The sequence below is a fragment of the Palaemon carinicauda genome, chromosome 42, assembly GCF_036898095.1.
Source record: "Palaemon carinicauda isolate YSFRI2023 chromosome 42, ASM3689809v2, whole genome shotgun sequence".
NCBI classification, from domain to species: domain Eukaryota; kingdom Metazoa; phylum Arthropoda; class Malacostraca; order Decapoda; family Palaemonidae; genus Palaemon; species Palaemon carinicauda.
Window position 1 is genome coordinate 61,053,656 of NC_090766.1, and position 13,928 is coordinate 61,067,583.

Here is a 13,928-nt window from a genome sequence, read left to right on the forward strand (position 1 = left end):
TATACCTGTTTTTATCTTTCTTTTTAAAAAAGCTAGAACTTCTCACCATCTCTTGCTCAACGCATATCTACCAGTCTCTCACTACTCTCATTTTCACCTGTTATGCCATACTTCCCAAATGACACCTTCTACCTCTCCTGCACCCACTCTAGCATTTAAGTTTACTAAGTTTAAACTTCTGAAGTTCCATTGATACATGATGAATTTGAGTTACCGCATGTTTAGGTAGTTCGTAGGTCATTGATCAAAATTTTTGGGGTGTGTGAAACGGTGGCTTTATATACTTATTTTATCCATGACTCGGCAGCAGAGCATACATTATTTTCTCCCTTAGAGCCACCATATCTAAAGATATCATCATCATCAGCCATTTCTATTCCACTATAGAACAAAGGCCCCAGACATGGCCTTCCATTCACGTCTGTTTGTGGTCTTTCTTTGCCAGTCCACAAAGGCATCATTTTTTAGTTCGCCAATCCGCATCTTCTCTTCCTTCCTCTGCTTCTTTTGCAATCTTTAGGGGGACCCATTCTGTTATTCTTAATGTCCATCAACTATCTATCATTATCATTATATGTCCTAGCCTTGTTCATTTCTTGTTCTTAAATGTTATATATATATATATATATATATATATATATATATATATATATATATATATATATATAGAGAGAGAGAGAGAGAGAGAGAGAGAGAGAGAGAGAGAGAGAGAGAGAGAGAGAGAGAGAGAGAGAGATGTGTGAGGTGTGAGTATGAGTATGTTTTTATGAGAGTATGTGTGTGACTTTGGTTTTATTGAATAAAAAATACAAAAAGAAATTTTTATTTAGGATTTCTAGCAGTTTCTTCATCTCTTCCCTTCATCCACCCGACCAAGAAAGAAGAAGAAGAAGAATAGCATAACAATCGAGGTCCCCTTCCGAAATCCCCCCCACCTCCCGAGGGTCTGTGCGTAATTGAAAGTCATAAGGCAAGTGAAGTTTTTGAGAAATTTTGAAAAAAAAGAAATTTAGTCATTGGTACTTTTTATTCAATACATTTCAGAGAAATTTTAGCAACTTTTTCTGGTTTAGAATAATGATAATAGGCTAGGGGAAGTTACCTACCGTAGGTTATGTTGTGTTATTATTGTTCCTTTATTTTATTTGTTATACTATGAGGACTTTTCTGGGTCCTGCTCGAATTACGAGATTTATTTTTGCATTTACAGCCTTTAGTAAATATTTAGAGAATTTTATAGAGTAATCGGCGTTGTCAAATGCATGTTGTCCTAGCATTTCATGTGGAGGATACACAACTACCGGTAGGGCCAGGATAAACAGCCAATCAGGAGCCTTTGTAGATCAGCGGCCAGGTCCTCTTGCATTCATAGAAAACGGGAATTGTTCTATCCGTATTGTAAAATGAGGCTGCTGTACTACAGAAAACTCTGTTCTGCAAAACCTCTATACAAGAACACCACCTAACGTAACCTAACCTACAAGTTGTGTCTCTACGGACCCCTGCAACTCCCTTTACATTGCCATGGGTGTATGTATGATAGCGGCCACCTGCATGTCTGATTATGGCTAACTTAGAATACGGCAGTTTAAGGGGGGTCGCAGGAGGTAAGGACACGGGTTGTAGGTTAGGTTAAGAGGGGAGAGTTGAGGTTAGTTGATGTCCTTTTTTAATCCACAAGGGAGGAACTGGCTGCATTCTTAGTTCCTACCTAACGGGGGCTCCTGTGACCTCCCCTTACACTGCCCTATTCTTAGTTGCCCGTCATCATACATACACAGTTAATCATTGGTATTATTATAGCTTTGAAATTCTAGTTTATAACTTTGTGTTTTATGAGCTGAAGTCATGTTCTGATGATCATTATTGAAAATACATCGCCGAGTGTCAAATTCAATTGAATCATACCAAAGATTGACAGGGTAGTAATACTGAGATATCTAGATCCTTAAACTATGTAAATTTCTTGCTAGTGATCTTGTCTATACTATATGCCTTTCTTCCCAGTATTGTAAAACTATGGGTTTATCCAGTGCTAAACACAATTTTGGTGGGACCCCGCTAGGAAAATGGGGATTTTATTATTGGGGGAAACCTAAAACTGCATCAATGAAAATTGTCTAAGACACTTAAACTAAAAGTTAAGAAGTTGAAAAATCATGTAGTGCATCTATTCATTATCTTCATCTCCTACGCCTATTGACACAAAGGGCCTAATGTCACTGTATTAGGTGACTTACTGTAATGACAAGTCATTATTATGCACTAGGCAAATTACATTGACACATTCCATCCTAACTTTACCTTCTCTATTCTAACCTAATATTTCAGAGCCTACCCTACCTGTGTTGTATTGTTCACCACGGACCCTACCATAACTTAACAAAACCTAGAGTACTGTAAGTCATAGATCTAGACATGTGGATGATGCCCCTTTATGTTACTTATCTAACCTATGGTGCCGGGTGCTACCTATTCATGATTTGCAACCCCAGGACAGGGGACAGAACCCTTGTATCGTAATCTGATCTAGAGTGCGTAAAGTGTAAAATTTAGATATATAGTACAAATTTATTCTAACATTCCTTACTGTATCCTTATTGCCAGTGGGGCCACCCGTATGTTCTTCCATAGCTTTGCCACGTTCATGAACATCAATTCTAGATAAACACGATCACCTAGAAATGTCCCAAAGACTTCTCTTGTCGAGCACGTTTGGGCTTCTGTCACAGACGAAAAACAAATCCTTCTCCACTCATTGAGAAATTTTGTCCATGATGTCTGAAGGAGTTTCTACCCCTCCACGAGCCAAGTAGGCTTGTACAAAGAAATCATGGGAACACAAGCCATGACGACAATCATGGAAACGTCAGAGGTCTTCGGAAAGTCAACGATCGTCGTTCCAAACACAGTCTCATCATGGCTTCCAGTGCCCACAAGCATCTAAACAATCATGATCACATCCTATGGCATGATCAGGATTCACTGCACTCACTATCATTTTATGCATTTCTTATTACTTGGCTTCACAAGATTGTCTCTACAAGTACAATCACTTCAACATACCTTGTCAGTCTCTACAAGTACAATCACTTCAACATACCTTGTCAATGCCATGATATCCTGAGGATAGACAATTTCCTGAGAAGGCGAAACCAACTACCTCAAAAACATTGTCTCAGTGCTCACGATCACCAATCCTTAAAGAACATGATACACTTGCAAGATCACCAGCATGAGCAACATTTGCTAACGCGCATGATCACAGGCACGAGCAATATTGTTCATCTCCATCACATTCTCTTGCATGCGTACGAGCTACGACTTTTACACGTTCACCTATTAAGGCGAAAGAACTTACATATGACAAATTTAAAGTATTTTACATTTGTTCCCATACTAACAAACCTTTCGTTATTTATGTGGATATACTTTCGGCGGAGCTGGAAGGTAGCCATTAGATTTAAAATGCGAGGTGGCAACCCTGCCTAACCGCTTGAGTGGGTAGGCAGGGGATTGCTAGGGGGTACCCAGCCATCTATATTTACTCTCAGACTGTGAACTACGTAAATTTTTGCCTTTGGCTGGTAGAAACTGATGTCTCCGCTCTCTCCTTTCAAGGCTCACTATTGCTTTACGCTTATCCTTTTTCTCTTACAGATGTGACTGTTTTTCCCCTGACGCTCATCCTTTATCTCTTACTGATGTGACTGTGTTTTTCCCCGGACGCTCCATTACATAGTAGTGTGGCAGTTTTCAGATGTCCATGTTGTTTGTCCCCACGAGTTTATCGGAAGGAATCCTCTTCGCTGACAACTCCTCTTTGGGGTAACCTCTCCTGTCCGCAGGATAGGTTTTTCTTCTTCCCCAGAAGAGAAGAATTATTCATACTTTCTCTGTTTCTTCTTCACCCCTTATAGACAACATCGGGGTGCGAAATCAACTACAGCAGCTGCGGCTGCGGCTGATGTCTTAGCTGTCTATGAGGTCCGCCTCCCGTTCGCCCTTCCGTCAACTCCTGCTGACGAGTCATCTCACCATCTGTCGATCTCGTCATCTCCCAACAATCTGTAATTTCTCTGTCTTTCCCTGCAGGCAACATTCCAGCCCGCATATGCAAGTCCCGCCTGTTGAGGATTCTGAGTCTACGGACGTTCGTAAATCCTTGACCTGCTCACCAATTGCCAGAACGATCGATTATTTTCTCCTTAACGATCACAGGGGCAAGACTCATCACCTCGTCTTCCTGGTCGGTCAGGATGTCGTTTGCGACCATCCAATAATGAGATCAGAATTTATTCTGTTCAACGATCACAGGGGCGAGACTCATCACCTCGTCTTCCTGGTCGGTAAGGAAGTCGTTCACAACAATCCAATGTTTTTTCGACAGCCGTCAGGGCGTCGTTCTTGACGATCAATAATCGCTACAGAGATCGAAGGTTACTTACGATCTTGACGCTTTTCTTCTGAAAGACATTCACGATCATGAGATCAAAGGTTATCATGATCTCAATGCTCTTCTTCTTGAAGACGATTACCTGTTCGGTCTCCCCTTCAGTGGATTACATACTCCGGCAAGATTCCCATCCTTTGTTCAGGAAATCCCTTTGGGGAAAACTCAGAAACGAGCCTTGGCTTTTTCTCAAGTACCACTTTATGTTAACCTTCAACTTGAGGTAAAGCTCGTTGAATTGAAACAGGGTGCTTCTCGGAGGTTCGCCTCCAGGCATGAAAACTTTCCTTTCTGAGGGAGAGTCTCTACACGACCCTTGAGAACACTCATGATCACGAGCGAGACGCTCACGATCACGAGCTATAAGCCTGTGATCCCAGGCTAGACGCTCGCTATCAAGAACTAAACGCCCATGATCAAGAGCTATAGGCTCAATCACAAGCTATAAGTTTGTGATCACAAGATAAACATTCGCTCACGATCACAAGCAGGACGCTCATGATCACGAGCTAAATCCTCACGAGCTATAAGCACACGATCACGAGGTAGATGCTCACGATTACGAGATACAGTAGACGCTTACGGTCACGAGCTAGACGCTTACGATCATAAGCATGAGCTAGATGCTCACGATAACCACCACAAGCCAGACGATAATGATCACGAACTAGACGTTCATGATCCGGCCAGACGCTCATGTTCAAATACTAAACACTAAATATCATGAGCTGATGCTCACAATTACGAATTGAATGCTCAGGATCATGAGCTAAACACTCACAATCATGAATTACACGCTCACGATCACGAGCTACACGCTCTCCATCATGAACTACACGATCACAATCACGTGCTAAACACTCGCAATCATGAGCTACACGCTCACGGTCACAAGCTACACGCTCTCAATCATGAACTACACGATCACGATCATGAGCTAGATGCTCACGATCACGAGCTAGATGCTCACGATCACGAGCTAGATGCTCACGATCACGAGCTAGATGCTCACGATCACAAGCTAGACGCCCACGATCAAGATTGATTGGTTGATTTGAAGTTCTCTGGCATCCTGACATCGAAGTCCACGATCAAGAACTTGACGCTCACAAGCTAGACGCTTATGATCATGATCTAGACACTCACAAGATAGACTCTCACAAGCACAAGCTCTGGACGCTTACGATCACGAGCTAAATGCTCACAATCACAAACTAGATGCTAGCGCTCATGAACTAGACGCTCATGCTCTCCAGCGAGGCACTCACACTTTCATGCGAGACTCACGATTTTGTGCGAGACGTTGACGCTCTAGTTGAAGGCCATGCACTCATGAGTAAGATGCTCACACTCTCATGTGAGGTGCTCATGCTCACGAGCAAGACGCTTGAGCTCTTGTACAAGACACTCGCGCTCCTGTGGGAGACACTCACACTCAAGAGCGGGATGTTCACAATCTCACATGAGACACTCACCACCTAGAACGAGGCACTCGTGACCATGATCACAATCATGACCGAGACTATCCTGATCATCGCCATACTGATCGCCAATTCTAGTTCAGCGATCGTTAGATCACTAATCATAATTGTGTCGATTATTTAACACTGATCACCGATCGCCAACGAGTTAGTTGCCAATTGCCAACGCCGATCGTCAACCACTGGAAGATCACCGATCCCCGATCTTCAAGATACGATCTCCGATCCTCAAGTACCTACCTACAGCTCTGATCACCAGCTGACATAGCGTGAGCTCTAAGCTCGCTGATAGCCATGCCGATCGCCGATTCCCAGCTTGCTGGTCACTTGTGCTCCGATTCGGTAGATCTTGGATTTACCAGATCTCCAATTCATCAGCTGCCAAATGCCATTTTTCAACAGCTAGATGATCGCTGGTTGGATGTTAATAGCTCCGTTCATTGTTTTAATGTTTGACTGCTAGTCGTTTATTGTCTCCTACGACGGTAGTTCGTCGTTCGCTTGCTTGACATTCACTGGTCAGAGGCTAGTGATCACTAGTAAGCCTGCTACACTCTAGGCTTCTAAATCAGCAACCACTTCCATGAGAGGGAGGTGCTCAAGAGAGCACTCTCTTCTAGACAGCATGGATCGTCTCTCCTCGCTCTTGAGCTTACACTACTTAGATCTGGTAGAGTTGATAGAGTTTTAACACATTTTTTTTCCTTCTGGGAACCTAAAACCACACTCTTCTTCAACGACGGGGATAATACTCTAGCGCAAAGCTCAGTGCCCCTCGCTCTTTTTTGGTTCTTGTTTGTGTGTTGCAAACAGGGTTTCTTGGATTCCCGAATGATCAGAGGGATCCGCATTAAGGTGGCCAGGATTATGGATTAAATCCCTCACACTCACGGGAATTCATCCCTCACGGACGTACGTGTTTTCACTTACACTTCGTTCATACTACAGGAAGGCTTACGAGCAAATTCCCTCAGGAACCAGGCTGCTGCTTTGGATTGCTACCTTCTCCATTGTTGTCCGCCGACTTTGCTTGAATAGGGACTACGCTAGTTATGTAGTCTCTTGAAGCAAATCAGGTCGTGGATGTGGTAGGGGTGGCAGATCCCTTGAATCTGTTCTCCCCCCCATCCAGCGGGGCAGACAACCGCAGGGGGTTACCGCCATTCTACCCCTCTTAGAGAATGAATTTCAGTGCTGTCTAAGCAACAGCTATAGCAATTTACTAGCTACGATTCGGGTCAGCCTATAGGGGTGACTGACGAGAATAACAGAGGTTGTTGGAATTTTGTGTTCTCACAATCTCTGATGGCTCTTATGGCCTCGAACCTTAGTGGGAACACATTTAACCTCCATCAGTAATCTGTTCCAGGGAAAAAATTTTTATCCTACACTTCATGAAACTCACTCTTATTCATGAAGTCGGCCGATGACTTTCTCCTGTAACCAGAGCTCTTCCTTAGGCCGGATTGGTTGGGAAATAATTTATTCCTTCCTCATGGGAGAACCCCTCCCACGAGCTTGAAATATTCAGCTACAAAAATTTAGCTACAAAAGATACTCTCTTGTATCTTCCATCTTCCTTTGGGAAATGGGAAGCGATCTCTCTCTTCTTCCTCATGATTGGAACATCTGATCTCATAGGAAGACACGGTACGCCAGGATTCCACCGAGCTTAACCTTCAAACATTGCAATGCGAAGGAAGGTTTTGAGATTACAGTAATCAGTTAGCCCATAATTTCGTGTATACGATCGCCCCTCATCTTGAAGACCTCAGACTACTGACTGATCCTAAAAGTCTTGAACTCCTGCGAGACATCTCCCTCAGTTTACCTCAATCTGAAAATTAGAGTAATGGAAGGAAAGACACGAAGGTCATATCCAATACGAGTAACTGTAGACTGGGTCATTAGCCTGTAGAAACTTCCACAGGTTCGACAAGACTGCATCAGTCCCATGAATGCGACTTTTGAAGGACTAGCCGGGTTCCAAGGCCTTCGGCACTAACGATCGTCTTTCCCTTGGTTCTCTACATGGCCTGAGCAAGAAACGGTCCTGATAAAAAGCTGCCAGACAAGAATCTCCCAGGGAGTCTATCTCCTTGATCTTCTTGTATTTGACGTTTCCTATAGAGGCCTCAAAGAAAAGGGGGGGAGGCCACATGTCCTTAGGACTAGGATCATAGCACAAATGATATTGTCTCTTAATCCCCTAGTAGGCATCCTCTTCCCAAAGGAAACTATCTATGGAATGATAGTGATTCGTTGGCTTCCCGTTCGCGGGAAACACTTCCTGCTCCTTCGGGATATCCTGTACACGGGTTTGGATTTTATAGAATCCACCCTTTCTGCCAGAGTTTTTCCTCCTACAGCCTCTGTTTTAGAGGTCTTCCTTTGGGAAGCGGAATGAATATCAATGACAGGTATTGATCTTTCTGCAGGAGAAGGACTGCAGTCACCTGTTGGATTCCCTTTTGCGAGCAATTTTCTCCGTACAAAATTGTTGTCGGACTTGTCTCATTGAGAGACTCAACTAGCGCATCGGTCTAGCCTCGTTGGCAAAACTTGCCTTGCCGTAAAGCCAGGTCACATCAAGTGGCACATCTACGACTTCATACAACCCATTACGGACTTCCTTTACAACTAGATGCTCTGTGGTGGGGGTTGTGAAGTCCGTTTTCTCTTCTCGAGGCTGATATTCCAGTTATGCACTCAAAATTGCCATTGAAGGAAATCACGCTCTTAAGCTTAGGCAACGGAAGACCTTTGCTCGTCCATCGAGCATCTCCTCCATTCGTTGCTCTCTACAGACTTTGAACCGATTTACCCGTAGTGTGGTAATACAGTTCTCTATGGGACGAGCAGCTTCTTTCGGTCCCAGGATTCCTCCCTCGAGGACCTAATACAACTAAAAGAGCAGATCTTCTCCTGATCTCGAAACGCACCCTCAACGTCTCTTGCTCACGGTGAGAAACTAAGTGACATCTAATTTTGTTTAGAAGTCATGTTGTAGAACTGGAGTGGAGGATCGATGCTGGTAAGGTACTCAACATAGTACCTATTCTTTACTTTTATTTGAATTGAAGTTTCTCCCCCCATCCTTTTGAATGAGAGGAAAGATGGATGGAATGTACAGTATGTATACCCATTTCTCAATGTCTATACATTCAGACACACTTATCTGGAAGGATATAGATTTCTTCTAGACTGTCTACTAGTCCCTAGTGGAGGCTTAACCTAATAACCGTAACATCCCTATGCACACGTAGTTAAGAGGTTAACAGTCATGACTTTTGCTCCTTTTACAGGATCAACGTACATTGACAATTCCCAGGTCAATAAACTAGCCAGTTGGGTTATAATATAGGGGCTTCTGCCCTCCTATAGATGTGTTTTGTATTAAAGGTTGAAGGTTTGTATTATGTATAGGAACAAATCACAAATTTCTTATCAATTTGCATATGTTTCTACACAAATACAAACGCTCGTCCTTTAATGGGAATACCGTATAACCGAGGGTTTAGTATATCCCAAATATTTTTTTTCTAGGTATATTTAGTCCCCTCAGTCCCATAAAATGTAATCTGTTTGTGGTATTCTTTGTTTTTAGTTTATATTAATTTGTATGATAATTTTACAAAATATTTAAAATGTTATGTAAATAAATAGGAAATTTATTAATCTTTATAGAAATTAAGAAAAATAATTGTATAGCTATAGTAGTTGCTGAAATAACCGTAAAAGGGTTAAGTAAAGTCCTATGAAGAAAACTATGAATACTATTGATAATTCTTTGTTTACTTATTGATTCTACTGTACTCGTGATATATACTGTTTCATATGTTGAAGGTTTTCATCACCTAATGTAGTTTTAAAAGTACTGTACTACTGTATATGATTAAATATTCTGTCTTGTCTTCTTGTTGTAATACAACATATAACTCAATTTGAAGATTTTTTGTTAGATATTTTTAATGTAATTAATTATATGCCTAATACTGTACTTCCATGCTAAAGGAACTACACTATGCCTAAGTTTGACTATCATTTACAATTTTTTGTCTTCGACATAATATCGGTGAAGTTTTCATTCCAGGAAATCATATTATATCTGTCTTATTATATGATCTATTTCTTGCAGCATTAGATCACCATGCCCAAGAAGAAAACAGGTCAGAGGAAGAAGGCCGAGAGGCAAAAGGCAAGGCAGAAGGAACTGAGAAAAGCTAGGGGTGATCGCCCATTAGCAGACATGCCTTGTAATTCTGTTATGGTAAGCTAGAATAGATTTGAATTTAGACACTAGTTAGCTGGCATTATCACTGATTTTTATTAAGATTAGCTATTTTTTAAAGGAAAATATAACACTTTGATTGATGATTACTTTAAATGTAAATTAGGCAGCCCTCTTATTTTACTGATGCTTCGCTGTTCAAATTGGACATCAGGTGAAGGATTAAGTCTCAAGTTTAATACTGTACTCTGGTGAGTTACTTTATTCAGAGGTTGTCGCTATTCACAATGCCATAGCTGTCATTAGCTATTTTAGATGCTTGAAATACAAAATAATAGATATTAGTTCATGGCATACAATACTCATCCTCTTACAGTATTCACTAATCTAGGTTATAATATTGAGTACTTATCACAATTCAACTTCCTATGTTACTGAAGGTTATTTAAAGACCACATAATACCATCTACTCTTGCACAAAATACAAACCCTACTTGTGCTGGCACTATATACAAACCGTTCTGCTCTTTACAGTGGAGATATATTTCGGTGACAGATGAAACTACCCGTTGAGATACATCTGCTTGAGAGTTATTGGGTCCTTTGACTGACCAGACAGTACCTCTCTGGTTATGGCTAATTTTTCCTTTGCCTACACACACTGAATAGTCAGGCCTATTCTTTCCACATTCTCCTCAGTCCTCATACACCTGACAACACAGATTATCAAACAATTCTTTGCGCAAGGGGTTAACTATTACACTAAATTTCAGTGGCTACCTTCCTCTTGGTAAGGGTAGGAGAGATTCTTAAGCGGGGTTTACACGGCCGAGCAGCTCGTCGAGCCCGGTTGTCGAACCTACTTGTAGAACGGCTCGAAGAGCTTTCAGACAGTACATCGAGCCTCAGTGTGCTTCGTGCTAAAACAACGTCAACATGTCTCTCGACCAGGATGATTTGATAGCCATTGCTTTAGCAGTGGCACTAAGAAGGAAAAAAAAAAGATCAAAAGAGAGAAATTTTCATATACCAACTTGCTTGTTGCCTTAAAATTAGAGCCTGATGACTGGCGCAAGTATTTGCGCATGGATGAAGACACGTTCATTGATCTACCGAATCGTGTCAGCCCTTTCATTACTATGAGGAAGGCCATAACTCCACATGAAAGACTGAGTGTCCGCTATTCCTTTGTTTCTGGCTACTTTATTGGAATAGTCTTTTGATTTAACTTTCCATAAAGCTGGATGAGCTCGATATGCATGTATGAAATCAAGTACGACTTCCTTCTCATTCTTACTTTCATTAATGGCAGCAATTATGCATTTCTTTGATGATGTTTCCTTTAGCAGGTTTGAATAACAACTGAGGTTCGATGCTCGACACCCGTTCACACGTTCACACCGCTCGTCAAACAATGTAGCTCCGCCCACAAAAGTCAAGATGAGCCTGACTTTCATCGAGCCGCTCGACGAGCGCGCTCGACAACCAAATAGCCCGTTTACACGGTCGAACATCAATTCAAACACAGGGTTGTCGAGCCAGGCTCAACGAGCTGCTCGCCCGTGTAAACCCCGCTTTAAGTATGGTAAGCAGCTCTTCTAGGAGGACACTCCAAAATCAAAACATTGTTCTCTAGCATTGGGTAGTACCTTAGCATCTGTACTATGGTCTTCTGCTATCTTGGGATAGAGCTCTCTTGCTTGATGGTATACTTAGGCCCACTATTCTATCTTATTTCACTTCCTCCTGTTAGTTTCTATACTGTACTAACAAACCTTACGTTATTTATGTGGATTATCTTTCGGAGAAGCTGGAAGGTAGCCATTGGACTAAGTGTGAGGTGGCAACCCTGCCTAACTATTTGAGTGGGCAGACTGGGGTTGGCTAGAGGGTACCCTGCTGCCTCTATATACTGTATATACTCTCACAGCCATCAACTGCGTCACTTTTTTTTTTTTTTTTTTTCGCCTGTAGAGAGCGGACGTCCTCTCTCCTCCAGAGGCTGCCATTGACTTGGTAATTGTTTGCTTTCTCTTTTCAGGTGTGGTTGTGCTTCTTGTGATCGCCCTCATGAGGACATGTCCTGGGCGCGAGGCTGCTGCGTGCGGTACCTTCATATCCTCGGTGGATAATGACCCGCACTCTCTGTGTTCTTCGTGTAGAGGGCATTGCTGCGAGCAGGGTTTGCCCTGTGAAGAGTGTGGGGAGTGGCCTGCTTCCCAATGGGAGAGGTTTGGACAGCACAGAAAGAAGGCGGCTAAGCACGATCTTTCTTCCTCAGGGGCGAGGAAAGTGCGTTCTTCTTCTCGCACCCACAAACCTCTTGCTAAAGCTCCTTCTCGTTCGCGCTCTTCCGAGGGTTAATCAAGAGGGTTAATCAAGCAGGAGCGCACACCGCGTAACTCCTTGGCAACCCCGGGGCACTGGGGGAATTGTTGCTTCCCCTAGAGGAGCGACTTCACCTACAGCCGTCGGGGAGCCGTTTTCCCTTGTAGATGTGTTACAGGTGTGGCCGTCCCTAGGGGTTTCTACACCCCTTACGAAGGAAGAGCTTCTTCAATGTCTTCAGCGTGGTACCAGGAAAGATCCTACTCCAGAGCCCGCAACATCTATGCTTTGGAGGTACATCTGTCGCCCTCTCCTGGACCTTCCACACGTGGACGAGGCAATCGCTCGCCTTTGCCCCTCCAACGGCCTCCTGCAGGAGATGATCTTCAAGAGACCAGCGCTCCTTCCACCAGTGGCGCGCGAGGAACAGATTCTCCATCTTTTCGCGACAATCAGAAGATCATACAGATCGTTGGTCATCAAGAACTCAACGCGCTTCGTCCAGAAGGCGTTCTTGCTCTAGAGCTTCACGCTCATGGGACCAACGGTCTCAACACTCTCCTCGGAGGCATTCCTCTTCACAAGGTAAAGTCTCGCGATCGCGTTTTAGGTCACGAGGACGACACTCACATTCCTGAGGACAAAGCTCCCGTTCATGAGGGCAACATTCTCGCTCGTGACGACTCCCTTCACGAGGACAACATTCACGATCACGAGGCCAACACTCACGTTCACGAGCTAGGCACATGGAACATTCATGCCGATCATGATCGAGGGCTGGACGCTCCCAATCACGAACAGTATGTTCACGATAGCGAATCTTGCGTTCACGATCAAGGTCTAGAGGAAGAGGTAAGCACGCGCAGTCCATCAGCACGTCGCTCGTCAACCCGTTCTTCTCTTAAACAATCCCAGACTGAACCTGATCCTGAGACAGAACATTCTGCAGACAGGCATCCAGCTAAGCCACATCCAGTGCCCTTTGCTGCCTGGGGTGCTTTAGCACAGGGTTCGCTCATGCGACACTCTCCAACGCGTTCCTCCGTGACACGCTCACCAATGCCTTCGGATTCTACCACCTCTAGCTGCAGGCCTATACCCTTCTCAGAAAGGTTTAAGGAGCCTTCTAATAGGTATGCCAACGTACTGTACCTATTATCCCGGACTGTCCTCTTCGCTTGACAAAGGAGCACCTCCTGTTGCCACAGAGACTCTCTCCTATGTCTACGCAGGCTCCCTCTAGGGTTGCTCCTAGAAGCCCAGGACTTATCAACGGGTGCTGAGCTTCCTGCATTGGTTAGTATTTTCCTAACTGTCCTGCATAAGTCTTTGGGTATGGCCACTCCACCGCCACAGCCCCTGACTGTTCCAGTCAGGGTTACTCCTCGAATTCCTTTGGAGTCTGACTCAAGTTCGTCTCATAAGAGTTCTGACC

The 13,928-nt window shown here is 43.5% G+C and overlaps 1 protein-coding gene across 1 annotated transcript in view; it reads left to right on the top strand.

Annotated features, from left to right (window-relative positions):
* Nucleotides 1-837: 837 nt before the first annotated feature.
* LOC137632899 (zinc finger protein 330 homolog) overlaps nt 838-13,928 on the top strand; it is a 74,709-nt gene continuing 61,618 nt past the window's right edge. The window contains exons 1-2 of the mRNA XM_068364993.1: nt 838-970; nt 10,073-10,204. Of these exons, the coding sequence (XP_068221094.1) occupies nt 10,085-10,204 (120 nt within the window). The 5' untranslated portion in view covers nt 838-970; nt 10,073-10,084. The remainder of the gene's footprint in view (nt 971-10,072; nt 10,205-13,928) is intronic.